The sequence below is a fragment of the Corythoichthys intestinalis genome, chromosome 15 (assembly GCF_030265065.1).
Source record: "Corythoichthys intestinalis isolate RoL2023-P3 chromosome 15, ASM3026506v1, whole genome shotgun sequence".
Lineage (NCBI taxonomy): Eukaryota > Metazoa > Chordata > Actinopteri > Syngnathiformes > Syngnathidae > Corythoichthys > Corythoichthys intestinalis.
The window spans coordinates 8,370,186-8,385,308 of NC_080409.1; the positions used below are offsets into that span (position 1 = coordinate 8,370,186).

The 15,123-nt window shown below is 41.6% G+C and overlaps 1 protein-coding gene across 2 annotated transcripts in view; it reads right to left on the reverse strand.

The window, feature by feature from the left end:
* Nucleotides 1-14,652, reverse strand: part of nsd2 (nuclear receptor binding SET domain protein 2) — a 29,630-nt gene extending 14,978 nt beyond the window's left edge. The window contains exons 1-9 of one of the 2 annotated variants that reach the window (XM_057860319.1): nt 14,503-14,652; nt 12,416-12,918; nt 10,922-11,179; nt 6,221-6,374; nt 5,989-6,152; nt 3,124-3,399; nt 2,908-3,049; nt 2,058-2,143; nt 1,879-1,972 (exon numbers count right to left, since the gene is read on the reverse strand). In XM_057860319.1, coding sequence (XP_057716302.1) covers nt 1,879-1,972; nt 2,058-2,143; nt 2,908-3,049; nt 3,124-3,399; nt 5,989-6,152; nt 6,221-6,374; nt 10,922-11,179; nt 12,416-12,904 — 1,663 coding nt within the window. In that variant the 5' untranslated portion in view covers nt 12,905-12,918; nt 14,503-14,652. The remainder of the gene's footprint in view (nt 1-1,878; nt 1,973-2,057; nt 2,144-2,907; nt 3,050-3,123; nt 3,400-5,988; nt 6,153-6,220; nt 6,375-10,921; nt 11,180-12,415; nt 12,919-14,502) is intronic. The other variant, XM_057860320.1, reaches the window with a different exon arrangement.
* Between the last annotated feature and the right edge of the window lie 471 nt (nt 14,653-15,123).

Sequence of the window (15,123 nt, forward strand, 5' to 3'; positions counted from 1 at the left end):
TTTTAAAATAGTTTAAAAACTTTTACATGTCGAAAGTAGACAGAAGGGAAATTATGAAATAACAGGAGTGATTTTAACAACTTTAACAGTTGATTCACAACATTAAATCAATTGAATGTAGCTTAAAGCTGCTGATACAGAATGGGGATTTGAGTATTTTATTTACTGTTTTGAACTGTTAACGTGATACTGAAATACCGTAATTTCCCGAATATAAGGCGCACCCGTTTATAATGCGCACCCCAAATTTACTTGTAAAATCTAGGGAAAAATATTGTACCCGTTTATAACGCGCACCCTAATTTTAGCACCAATAAATAGAAGAATACAAGAAAACAGAGCTCGTGTACAGATCCAGAAATGTAATTTTACTGACTGGTGAAACACAGCACAAGCATAGCATATTGGTAGTTCAAAACATTACCATAAACTGACAATATGTACGGTAATAATACGATTTGACAACTTCTCCAGCTTACCAGAATCTAGGAGAAAACAAAACAGATGTGACTTTTCTTTTAAAGGCTGCTGTATAACTTGCTCGTTTCATCATGATGAATAAATGTTTCTTCCATGGATTGATACGGTAAAATGAAAGTGAGAACGTAAGTCGGAAATCCGTGAGAGCTCATCGCTATGACCACGACAGTATTAGGAACTATTGTTATTTGGGATTGAGTTTCCTGAGGGACAGTTATAGTTGACGGACACAGGAAGTCTGTGTGCTTACATTATGGTCAGAGTTGCGGAGCTGCAATAAACGTTGACTCAAATGAGTTCAAGAAACTAAATTCCGTGCTTTATGAAGAGTAAAAAAAGCAGAATTTAACACAGACGAAATCATTCGGCCGATTAGAGTGAAGTATTACCGAAACAAAATGGTGACGTCATGTACCGTAATGGTCGGCAACGGGTCGCCGCATACGTTTCTTCAACACAACGTGGCCGTGTCAATAAAAAAAATAATCGTATATATGTAATATATATATTTTTCTGTCTCCATCCATGTACCCGTTTATAATGCGCACCATGATTTTACAAGTTGATTTTGGGGAAAAAAAGTGCGTTATATTCGGGAAATTACGGTAGTCGTTTAAGCCTTAGACGCTTTTGGTACAATTTTGTAACTAATGTTCGAAACATTAAAAGTAGCTAATAGCTTGGGACGGGGGGGTCATCCATAATCGAATCGTAGCCTCTGAATCGTCATCGAATCGTTAGGTGCCCAAAGATTCCCACCTCTACTAAAAATTATAGATTTCGAAAGCAATGGCAATATTTAATGTGTTTCTAATAACATATTTTAGTAAAAGAGAACAATTGTGGCTTATTAGAGCCTACGAGTGTAATTCCGGGGCTCTCTTTAAATGAATGGAATTTCTATAAATAAAAACATAAAGGCCTACTTTTGTGCATTATTAGGGACCAAAGTCAGTTATTTCTCACAGAAATGCCCCAAAAGCACCAGAAAGCGACCCTGAAACGCCTAAATTGTAACAGGGAGTGACCTGAAAATGCCCCAAAATCAACACGAATTGACCAATATCAACAGGAAGTCACCGAGAATTGAACCAAAACCAACATAAAGGAAGTGACCCAAAACTGCCCCGAAATCAGTACCAAGTGAAGTGACCAAAATAAACAAAGTTACATGCCCCGAAATAGAGAGTAAGTGACCCATAAATTCCCCAAAATGAACAGGGAGTGACCTGGAATTGAACACAAATAAACATAAAGTGACCTGCAGGAGTTTGCTGACAAGCAGAAAAGAGCATCCCCAAGGAATTTCTTCAGAAACGTCTTTTTTTTTTTTATAGTTAATTTGTCATTTAAAAAGTTGCCACGGAGGACTGTGTGATAAAGTGATTTGAACTGTACCTGAAAGTAGTCGCTTCTTGGTTTCCTTGACTTCCCGGTCAGCCTTCCGCCTCCTCTTCTTGGGTTCCTGGCGAGTTCCCACCGACGTCCCGGCCTGTGATGGTTGATAAATCAAGCTCATGGTATGCCGTTCCTGACTTGATGTATGAAACGTTCAGCATCCTGGTGGTAAAACTCACATTTTTCCGCCTCTTTTTAGGGTGCTGGTCTACCGCTACGTCGAGCAAACTTGTCCTTTTGGAGTTTTGCTTTTGTCTTCTCTTCGCTAAAAATATCAAAATAATAAACATACGTGTTTGATTTACTTTATGAAAAGCAGTACTAACTAATGTTGGACTGGTACAAATACTTCACTTAAACTACGAAATCATTGGTATCGCATAGTACTAAGAAATAATGCTTATCTACCCTTTGAGATCTAATTCCCAACTGCCACTTGCCCTACTCAAGATGGCCGCCAGCTAGGCACGCTGCCACAAAAAAGGAGCCCTTATCACCCTTCCTAAGATGATTGAGATCCCATCATGTGGTGTCCAATCATCCTTCTACTCTGAATTTCAATGACTTTATCATCAATAGAAATCCAATCCATATGCCAGACGGCGGCCATGTTGGTAGGTGCGACAAAATGTCTTTTTGCGTTTGTGCCATTAATTGAATTGAGTTTGTCACTAGCAGACGTCCAATTTATTTGAAGTGGGAGGGCAAACAGCGAAAGAATATTCGTTCATTTGCTGCCATCTCCCCCCGCATCAAATGGATCATTTGACATAGTTTGATGTCAATAGCAGCCAGTGAGTGAAGCATTATCTGACATAATCTTGATAGTAATATCTTTACATCCAAGTCAGTATGGAGTCATTTAGTTAAAAAAGGCAAAATGTTTAGTTTAAAAAGGTATCAGTATCGGCCGTGTGTCGGAATCGGGAGCCAAATAATGGTATTGGTGCAACACTAGTGCTAAATTTAGAAATTAGGTACGACTTGTTTTGATAGAACCTGTATTTTCTTTTCAACTTCTCCACTGACCTGAAGCTGCTGCATCTCCCGATGTGGTTTTCTTGGTTGAACCCGTCAATGTTTTTCTCCGCCCGTCTGTCTTTAGGGAGGAACTGGGGGCTTTGAGTGTTCGCTTCTTTAGAGGTACCGTCACTTCCACGCAGAGGGAATCCTGATATTGGTCACACCCAAACAGATTGTATTTAAGCGACTGAGAAAAAGTCAAGTTCAAAAGTGTGTCCCGACCTGTGGTAGAGCATTGGCGTTTTTCTTCTCCCTCTTCTTCAGACGGTCCCCGTCGAGGCGTTTGGCCGCTCCGATCAGCAGCCGGGCCTCCGCTTCCGCGCCAGGCTCTGGCTTCAGTTTGTCCAGGATGCAGGGGTTGAGGCGGGGCCCGTCGCAGTCGTACGCAAAGGTGAAGTTGGCCAAGCGCTCGTCGGGCGACATGGCCAGCGCCTCCGTGGCCTGGATCACACCCATCTTCCACTGGGGCCGTAATTTACGGGGCACGGTTTGAAGGGTCTGTGGGGGACAAGCGCACGGTGTGAAATTTGATTTAAAAGAGAAATCAATTAACGGTAATGAGAGGCTACCCAATTAACTGAGAAATGTTTGCTCCAAAAAGCTACTTTTTTTTTAAATGAATGAGTCAAATACTATTAGGGGGGTAACGGCACACAAAAATCTCGGTTCGGTATGTACCTCGGTTTTGAGGTCACGGTTCGGTTCATTTTCACAGAAAACAAAATGTAAAATATAAATGTGCTAGTTGTTTATTACTAGCCTATAATAAGCTAGAATTCTGCTCAAAAAGTAGCGGGTATTTAAAGATAATCCAACAACAATTTGCCTTTCAGACCCCGCGTATTGGTCAGCTTTATTTCTGAAAGAAAGAAGATAAAAGAAGTCCTGTGCTAAAGAGAAAAGCAATCCCAATGAAGAAGATTTTAATTACAGGAGTTTTAGCTCATTTCACATTATTTTATTTAAATGGGCAATTATTTATTTTATTATGTTTATATTTTACAAATATGATGTAGTATTCATTTATATTGTATATTTTATGTTGTATAACTTTAGTTCCTATGTGAATATTAGTTCCTACTTGTTTTGCTGTGGTAGGAGGGTTTTGTATTGAACACGGGGCCGTGTTGGTGATTATTATAGCAGAGAAGACAGCAGTAGATCAACAAAGACAAGTCAACTGTGACCCGATCTACCACTCAAGAGATCTGATGGACTCAAAAAGTCAGTTACGATTGCATATTAGTTTGAAAATCGATTGGATCCACCGTATTTTTACACGAGTGACTTCCGGTCTGCCCGATCCTAGCTACCGGTAGTAGTATTGACGCAGGAGGGTCGCGTCTAGCGTCAAATAATAAACTCTGCCAATTCTTTTCGCGTGCGTCATGTTGAGCCGCTTCTGGGACGCATCTAACACGCGGCCGCACTGCGACTGGTGTGCATTGGCTGATTGACTTTAACGCCCGCATTTCACTGCGACTCGCGGCGGCCACGTTGTCGCGCCGTTGACATTTCTGGGTTATACTGTCCTACCGTGTTGGTCCTCATTATAGTAGACCAGTGCTTCTCAATTATTTTGTTACGCCCCCCCCAAGGAATACGTAAATGTTTCGCCCCCCCCAACTCTCTGCCACCACTGTAAATAGTATCATTTGTCTATAATATTACTATTATAAGTACGCCTCAGCCTAACATTGTGTCCTTTTTTTCTATTAAAGAAAAAAAGTAACATAGATCAACTTATAATAAAGTATAACTTTATTAACATTGTTTTGCTTGTAACAGAAAAGACTTAACGCGTATCAATTTGCCTGAAGTAAAAAAAAAAAAAATTAAAAAAAAGTCACATCCAAACTGTAAAAATACACTCAAGGTATATTTTTGACCATTTGATACTGAAAAATAAAATGTAATAAAATCAGTATATAATAACAAATTCAAATTGATTAGAAACATTTACTCTTCAAGACAACATGCCAAAAAAATTTGACCGAAAAAAACAAAACTGAATAGAAGGGGGAAAAAAAGTGTCTTTGGACAGAAGGAAAGTTTTTATTTTCGCTGATTCACCACAGTGCTCACTGGTTTACTGATATAACACTGACAAAGCGGGACGATTGTGACAATTGGCAATATTCGGCACGTTTTCGCTGAAAAACAATCAAGCGGCTTATCAATGAGATTGAGGTCTAATATCTTTACGTGGCGTCTTAACTGATTTGGCTTCAGACTCTCCGCTATAATCATTTTTAGACTCAGCAAACAGTGGTCTTTCCTCATTTCCCACTGTATTAAAAGTCAAAGCCAAAAGGCAAACGGCCCGAAAAAAGCGCATTCTCTGCGGCCGAGGGAGAACCATAGGTGAGGGCGGTGGTCGTGACGATCCCAAGCCGAAAACGGCACTTCTCGGCCAGACACGTGAGAACCGGTGTACCTACACCCGAGAAGACAGTGGGTCGCTGCGCGAGTCCAGCTGTACATGAGTCTCTTCCGTGTGCTCTTGCTTACCTTCAAAAATACCGCCACTGCCACCCACGGACTGGATGTGCAAGCACACTTTATTCCAGTACGGCCAAAAAAAAAAAAAAAAAAAAAAAAGCATGTTCCCTGAGGTCACTCGCGCCACCCCTGGCATCGCTCTGCGCCCCCCTGGGGGGGGGGGGCACCATTTGAGAAGTACTGTAGTAGACGGAGTAAATATAATCTACACAAAGAAACTGTAACCCGATCGACTCATAGCCTCGAAAAGTAAGGGTTACATTACGTCAGAAACTCGTTCGGTACGCCTCCGTTCCGTACCGAGCACCACGTACCGAAACGGTTCAATACAAATACATGTACCATTACACCCTTAAATACCATACTCTGGAAGAATTCAATTAACATATTTTTCGGACTATAAGCCACTACTTTTCCCCCCCGATATTCGTACCCTGAGACTTTTAAAACGAGGCGGATTGTGAAATTTGGCCAGCGCAGCTTCTCGTCAGGGGCGCTTCATAATCCGGAAATGGCGGTAATCCGTTCAAATCCCACCGCTAGTTTTTCCTTTCCATCTTTTACTTGTCAGGAAAGTCTCTTTACCTTTTTGTGGAGAACGCGTGAAGCCGGCTGCTTTTTGTGCAGACTGAGCTCCTGGTACTGGCTCTCCCGGGAAAAGGACACCATGTTCTTCTCAAAAATGTAGCCCCTCTCAGGAGAGTCTCCAAAGTACTGGACGTGGTAAAGGAGGCCCGATCTGCTTTTAGCTGTTGGAAAAGGACAGACGCGTATCAGAGGGAACGACTATTCGAAGTCCTTTTACCAAGGCACTCACCATTGGGTTTGACGTGGAGGTGGAGTTCAGGGTCGGTGGTGACAATGCAGGGCCACCAAGGGTACCCCGAAACCTTGGTCCAGACCACATCTCCGACAGAGAAACTGCTTGGCGAAAGCGGCGCGTCGACCGTCGGCTCGGAAACCACTTTCGGCTAGAAGGAAAAGGAGGTTCTTTCAAGCTAGTGCCATCATGGCCTACTCGTTACGATATTCAACTCCATAGCAAAACTCAATACAAGGGCTGAATGAGATTGGAAAAAACCGAAATTGCGATTTTTGTGGGGGGTTGCGATATATATACAGGCAGTCCCCGTGTGATTTCAACTTTACGATGCTGAAGTCTTCTTTTTTTTTTTTTTTTTTTTTTTTTTTTTAAAAACAATGTTGACTTTTGTTTTGTGATGCATGCTTTTATTTTGGCGCTTACACACGAGTAAGAGCGCATGTACACACGAAGAACAGCACATGCACGAGGAAGAGCAATTTGCTGCCACGAAGAAGGGGGGGGGGGGGGGGGGGGGGAAGCTGCAAGCCAGCGCTCACATTTGTTGCTTGTGAAGAATCCGCAGAGGCAACACCTGTATATAACACCTTGTGTACTGTTTATTGTGCGTTTTAAATTGTGATCGAATACTAGGGGCAAGTTGATGTGATTGTTTTTGATGACGTGCGGACGCTAACTGATACATGCTCGTCGTTTGTGTGGATTCTTATTGCTGTATCAGCAGCTAGTTATAAATGCAAATTTGAATTGCTGTTATTGAAGATGAAACGGATTTCATTTTTATTTTAGTTTCATTCTGCAAGTGTTGATGTCATGAGCAGCTGAATAAAGTCAACAAACAATACGGCCGTCTGACATCGCCATTTTGGAGCTTAGCTCGCTGTCTCTCAAGGACTTAGCTCCAGCATCTTGGCAAGGACAGCAAAATGACGTACAATACATGTTTTTGGATACTTAAATGTTGAAAATTAAATGATTATGATTAAATTTATTACTTAAATGATTTTGGGTACTTAAATGTTTATTCCGACTTACACCGAAATTCGGGTTACGTCGCCAGCGTAGGAACAGAACGCGTTCGTAACCCGGGGACTACCTGCATTGCGATATTAAAACTAGAAAAATTGAGCAGCTCTGTTTGGAAAGACTTTGGTTGACTCCGTTTGACCACATTTTATGTATTAGAGATGTTCCGTTCCGATCACATGATCGGCAATTGGGCCTATCGCGCTATTTTTCAGGGGATCGGGTTTTTAGTCTAAAAGAATATATTTATGTTTTTATGCTTCATGCTCTAACAGCACCACACTTCTCACCCTCCCTCTGAAAAGCAGGGCAACAAAACTGTTTTTCTTGGTCACCAGTGCAGCTGGTGTTTGGTACTTAAAGTTAACTATGATTGACAAGTTTGTAGCTTTGATCTGGCCAGAGACACCTCTGTAGCGCTACAATCAAAGGCAAAAATAATCATCATTAAGCTTGGTACACAGTCTGAAGTGTGCCTTGGCAACTCATTCATTGTGTAAGGGAGAGGCTGTTCTCAGCAGCGTGGGCGTCAAAGCAAACAAAAAAAAATTTGGCATCGGCAGATTCTCAAAATCAGGAGACTTGGATGCAAAAATATCAGGACATCCCTAGTATTCATGTAATACAGTTTAATTCAGGCCAAGTGGTTTATCTGTGAATAATGAAGATTGGTGTATATAAAGGGGATCTAGGAATCCCCGTCTCTGCACAATTGCTGCTTTTGAAAAAAAAATTAAAGTTTACATAAAAAAAAAAAAAAGAAAACAAAAAACAATCGCTCGTCCTGCGATGGGACTGTTGCGCTTGCTCAAAATGAACAGACAGTGGCCAAACCCAACATGCGCAGAAAGTGATACGGGAATGCCCCAAAATGATCAAAACGTAACCCAAAATGGGACAAAAATGCCCCATAATCAAAAGGGGCCGACACAGAAATGGCCCAAAATCAACAGACTGTGACCTAAAATGCCAAGGAAATGACCCGTAAATATCCTTAAATGAACAGGAATTGATCCATAAACAGGAAGAGAGCTGGAAATATCCCAAATGACTCTACAACAAGGAAGTAACCCAAAATTCATTCATTTTTTTCAATTGACAACAACATATCTCATTCATTTAAACTAGTGGCTCATCGACGGCGATAGGTGTCCAATTCATTCGGACCGGGAGAGCCGAATAAGGAATGTTATGAACTAATGTCCCAATCCGATCATGTGACCACGCCATTTTTCAGGGGGATTGGAATATGGTGAAATGGGTTGGGTTTTAAATTTTAAAAAATATTTCTCTTTTTCTGCTTCATGCTCGTACTCACTCTCCCTCCTGCTGCTTTTCTTGGTCCGCAGGCAGCTGGAGTTTGCTGGTTAAAGTTAACGATGATTGACAGGCGTTGAAACTTTGATCTTGCCAGAGAAGCTTGGGAGTAGAGCTGTGCCGACTAGTCGACGTCATCGATGACGTAAATGCGTCGACGGGCAAAACATACCGTCGACGGGTTAAAAAAAAAAAAAAAAAAAAAAAAAATCACATGCGGATAAAGTTTAGAATTGCGGGCGCTGGCGATGCAAGCGGTTGTTACTGGCACCCCCAAGGGGGCCGCTGTTATTTCAATGTGACCGTCATTGTCAGATTGAGCAAAGAGGAAGAAAGTGGGCAAGCGAGAGAGAGAGGGCGCGAGATCGGTGAGTTGGGAAAGTGCGCGGGTAGCGCGGAGTTGCCAACCCCCGCGTTTTTGTTATGGTCAATCAAAGTATCCATAAAGAGCCATCCGACGCCTCTCGGTGGTTTTATGCACGCCGCTACCTTCCTGAGGGGGAAATCGAACGAACCAACGACAAGGAGCCAAGTGAATCGCAGGTTCACTCCTCACTACGGCAAGGAGTTGAAAACACCGCCAATTACCAAAAAGGGCAAAATTCGTAACAGTGAAAGCGGCATAAAGCCAAAAAACGGACCAGAATAGCCAGAGCCTGAAATTATTTCAAGGAAAATATGGAGGGTGCCACTGTGTGTACTCTTTGCTAAGCTGAGCTCGCATACCACGGTGGCACGTCGGCTATGAACGAACACTTGAAACGCCGTCACCAAAGTGTAATTTCCGAAGACGACAAGAAACAACAAGCTAGCGGATTGTAAATCCATACAACTTTCTCATGATTTTTTTTTTTTTTTGGATGGAAGTTGCCTTTATGTGCGTCGTATCAGCGTGCATTTTTATTTAATGAAATAATTAATATATATATATTACATAATTAAAAAAAAAATTTTATTAAATTTATTAGGATCATGGAAGCTCCCACTTGAGGAAAATATATACATATATCCTGTATATACATAATATAATAAAAATATATTATGAAAAAAGCACCGGCGTGCTTACCGTAATCCATGACTGCACTAATGTTAGTTACTTTATATTATAAAGTATTACTGTGTATAAACATATAGTAGTATACTATAAAATTAATACTATATATTTAATTTTTGTTACTGTGAGTATGTGTGCCTTTCATTCAAAATAATTGTGGTAATATTTCAGTGTGCCCTCTACTTTATCTATTTTCAGGTTAAAACAAACAAAAGTTGAACAGTTTTTCCTCTCTCCCAAAAATGCGGAATGCACACCAGAAAAAGCATCCGAACTCACACAAAGTATTCTGAAAATGGTTGTCCGGGACATTGCATTTTATTTTAACATTTAGAACAATATAGACAATGACTTACCACAAAAAGAGTAAGAATTGTTTCGACTCCTGTTAAAAAGGTGAAGTCACAGTATTTCCGTTTACACTTTTTTTTGCACTAGTTAATGCCAGCAGCATTTGACCTCATTGTTTGTGATTTATTATTGATTTTTATGTTATTTATTAATACGTTAATAAAGAATTTAGGTGTTCCAAAATGTTTTTTGTGGATTAATAAGCTTCAACAAAAATTTCATTATTAAAATAGTAAAAACAAAAAAATATATAAATAAATGATTAGATTAGTCGACTAATCGTAAAAATAGTCGGTTGACTAATCAGGAGGAAATTAGTCGTTTGGGACAGCCCTACTTGGGAGGGCTACATTCAAGGCGCCACATGTGTCAATCATTGTTTAGCTTGTTAAACACTAGCTGTAGTGTGTGTGTTTGTGTGTGTGTAAGTGAGCAGCGTGAGCGGATTTGAGTGGACTCACTCAATGAAGTATTTAATAAAGCAAGCATTTTCTATGTTATTCTTGTTTAAAAATAATTCACATTATGAAGGTGGCACAGTGGGACGGCAACATGTTTAATACTTTTTTTTCTTTCTTTTTTTTTTTTTAAACAGTTTTTTTTCCGGTATCGGACTCTGATTTGGACTATCGGCAGATTCTCAAAATCAGGCAACTCTGTTGCAAAAACGTGATCGGGACATCCCTATTATGAACCAATGCCACTGCCAGTTAAAATTAATTTGGCACCTAACGCCGTCATTTAAATATAACGAATTAACAAAGAAAATGCCGTAATGATAATATTCTTCATTACTATCAAGAGTAGTCCATAATCCAATTTAACCAATGCCAATAAACTGAACACAACTGAATACTGATAATTCTGCAATCAAATATAATTCCAGAATGGCTACTTGGACACTTTTCCATATTTCGACAAGCTTGTCAGTTGTCACAAGTACTTGCCAAAAGTTCCAGAAGCTCGGTCGAGGTCGTCACGTGTCTTCTTCCAGTCCCGTCATCCATTTTGGGGGGACGTCCGGTTCTGGGCAAAGTGGCGGTGGTGCCGTATTTCCTCCACTTGGTAATGACGCCCTTGACCGTGTTCCAAGGGATATTTAGCGCCTTGGAAATTCTTTTGTAGCCTTCTCCTGACAGATATCTCTGGACAATCAGGTGCTTCTGATGCTGTGGAAGTTCTCTGCGGACCACGGCTTGTTGCGACTACAACGACGTTAGGAGACGCCCGTTATATCATCTGAATTTGATTTGGGATTTATCAGAGGTATGACGGCAAATGCAGTGGCGCTCATGTCACTCGTAGGCTGCCATTGACGGCGCTAGATGTCCAATCCATTTGGACAGGAGTCTGGCAGTGATGTTTTGGTCTCCCACAGGTCACTTCCTGTACATTTTTGGTCACTTTCTATTAATTAGGGGGCATTTTCAGGGCACTTCCTTGCTAACTCATTGTCCACCATTGACAGTGCTAGACGTTCAGTCCATTTTAACTGGGGGTGGGGGAGCCAAATAGATCGGACGTCCTGCCCCGTCAATGCCACTGAAACATGAGCATTCACAAGCAGCCCTTCCAGTTTAATAAATTTGACGTCTGTTGTTGTCCATGGCCAGCTATGAGCCAAATACTATGAAATATTAAAAAAGTATTTGAAATAAAAAAATAAAGACTTCAAAGTGTTGTTATTGAGGGTCATAACCAAGGGGTATTTGTTTTTTTTAATATACATTTTTAATTCATTAATTTTGATTTTATTAATATGTATATTAAAACATCAAAATAAGGTCTGCTATCATTTAAAGTCACTTATAGTATTTCATAGCACCTTTATTTTCTACCTGATGTCCACTTATTCTGGGTCATGTAGGCCAGTGTTTTTCAACCGGTGTGCCGCGAGAAATTATCAGAAATCGCATTTTTGCTAAACTTGTTAAATTCAAAAAGTCCCACACAGTGGCAGAGAAATTAATACTTCCTGCCTGCAAAGCCATTGTCAGTGAGATGCTCGGCCCTGATGCGGTTAAAGACATTGCTTCAGTCCCCCTGCCTGATCATTCTGAGCTTTTCAAGCCTGACTGCTATAAAAAATAAAAACAGACAGAGCTGTTGAAGAAAATTCCTGCCAGATGCTTTGTGTTCATCTAAACAGGCTCAAGTTTCCCACTGTGTAAGTATAAATACTGAGATTTTTTCATTAAATCAAATTACTGTACAAAAAGTAATATTGGAACATATTTAATTTGTGGTGTGCCGCAAATTTTTTTTCCAATGTAAAAACTTGCCATGACTCAGAAAAGGTTGAAAAACACTGATGTAGGCCACAAATGTTCACCAAATGTTGACAGTGTGGCCTAAGTGACCCAACATGTCTTCGTGTTTTTTTTTTTTTTTTTTTTTTTAAACAACCAAAAAGTCACATATGTCCAGAAGTAAAAACTAACCTCATCTGCTGCCTCCAGAAGAACAGATTCGGGGCTGCCGAGAGCATCTTCACGTGAGGCGGAGGAACCGAGATTGGGTTGATGTTTGGGAGGCCTACCCCGCCGCTTCTTCACTTCCCGCAGTCCCTCGGGCGCCGATGCCGCCCCTTCCGCCACGGCAGGACGCGACTCGAAGAGGGGGCGGGGCACGCTGGCTTTTAGTTCAGGCCGGCGGGCGCCGTCGGAGGCGGGGGCTTCGGCGCCCTGGACGACGGGCGGTTCGGGGGCGCAGGCGTCCCGCTCGCCATTGAGCACCAGTGACGTGAGGTCCTCGAGCCTCCGGTGGCCCGACATGGTCTGCAGCACGCCGTCCTGTAAGGTGGCGGCAAGCTGGGCAGCGGCCCGGTCCATGAGCAGGGACGGGTCGCCCCGGGGCTCGGGTGGCTGCTTGACGCTGACGGGCTCGGCCAGCTCGGGCATCGAAGGTAAAGAGCTCCCTTTGCCGTCCATTCTGTTGGTGCGCTCTGAACAAAATAGCAGAGGTTGGATCGAGTCAAACATCTGCAAGACTTCACATTCAAGTCTCCTCCAAGTGCTGTTGTCACCATACTTAACTCCACATCAATAGGTACTTGGAACACAATTTCAACACTGCTTAAATATATCATCACTAACTCCTTTAATGTTTTGTCATCGGCGGGCCATTGTCCCAAAACGGACAGGAAGTGATCAAAAAAGTATTGGAAATGAGCCGGGAATGCTCCAAAATCAACTGAAAGTGGCCTTTAAGTGTCCTAAAACAAACAGGAAGTTACTAATGAACAAGAAGCTACTCAGAAATGCCCTAAAATCAATATGAAATTATGTCAAATGTACAAGTGAGCCCAGAATGCCCCAAAATGCACAGGAAGTGATGCATAAAAATGCCCAAAATTCAATAAGAAGTGACTCAAAGTTCAAGATTAAAAACATTTTATTAAAAAAACATAAAAACCACGTGGAAATTATCAGAAGAACCTAGATTAAATGATATGAAAACGAACGTTTATTCGTTGAGACTCCTCCAACTTGACGGATTGGACATCTCTTGGCCCCGATGCCATGGTGGTGGGGGCTAAAAGTTATTTTCATGCTTCTGCTGTGAATTGAAACGAGTTCATCAATAGTAGACGTCCAATCCATTCGAAGTGAGAGGCATGGCAACGAATGAACCCTCCTACTTCAAATAGATTGGACGTATATCGCTGTCAATGGCAGCTAATGGGTTAAACATTGCAATTTACATCCAGACAAACTTCCATATGTCCAGCAGAGGAGGAGACTCAACCCCAGTTGGTCGACTCTTGCAGAAAGCTGAGTTAGCAGCTAGCTGCAGCGGTTCGGTGGTGGTGGTGGGGGTTCGGAGTGGGCCCAGAACCGCGTCAGGTGATGCCCAGTGAGCGCATCGCAGTCCATAAAAAGCCGCGGAAATGAGAACAGCTGACAATGTACGAGCACCCAATCCGTGACATTTATTACCCAGGTTGGCGTGTCATCGTGAATCGATTAGTCTTGCCTGGGGAGCGCGTAGCGATTGTTCCAACTTCATGTCACTCTTTCTACGTACTTTTTCCAAACACAAACTTTTGTAGACTGAGTGTACAATTTAAACATCTTTTGCAATAATGCTGTATATATGTTTGACATGTACGGTGGCATTTTGAACGACTAGCAACGCCAGCAATTAGACAAAGCCGCCAAACAAAGGACAAACCCGCCAATAACTCGAAATTTATACCGCAGCAATAACAACTAAACATGTTACTGACTAGAATTGGAGGTTGTTAAACGACTGCGGTTGTCTGGGATAAATGTTCGGCCTTGACGCGGTGAGGGGAGTCACTTTGTCGGCGCCATGACAGCTCATTTCGAAAAAATGCTAAGCGGCGAAGTTCATTGAAAACCTATTGAACAGTAGCAGCAACGATTAGCATCGGCTAACTAGCCGCCTCTCGCTTAAAATGGATGCTCGGGCCCCAGACAAGTGTACACTTTTCCCAGGGAAAAAAAAAGTCCACGGCCAGTCCGTCCTTGACAACGAGGCGAGCGGAGGGGTTTGAGTGTTTTACCTCCTGGCTGGACGACCCGGTGGCTGTTTACGAGGAAGCGGGAAGTTTATCCATGGCGTAAAACGCAGAATTTCATTCAAGTGGAGCTAAAGGCTTTTGCGGGGAACTCAAACTGTGAGGCCGACCAGCGCGAAAAATACTCGACTGTGATTGGTCGACATCACAACTACAAGACCGGTCCTTTCAACGACAAAATAAAATTAAATAAATAAATAAAACAAAACTAATCAAACCCTGTTGCATCACTTTATGCTTCATTTTTGGTAACCTTTTATTTTCTTTGTTATTTTTTTCGTTTTAAAAACATTCGCTAAAATTTAGTGTATGGAAACACTGCCCAACAACACGGAGGCAGCAGCCATGTTGTCTTCCTAAAAAAAAAAAAACTTCATCAGTTCCACAATGTCAGATTTTTTTAATTTAGCCGTTTTTCTCTCTAGCATATAATAGAATGTTACTTGAACACATTTTAGCCATGTACAACCGATGTTCATATTTGAATTCAATTCATTCAAACAGTCTTTTACAGTGTAATCTACGAAATTAAATTCAAAATATGTTGATAGGTCAGTAAAATGGGGTTTAAAGTGATTCTATCAATTAGAGAAGCCATAATACACT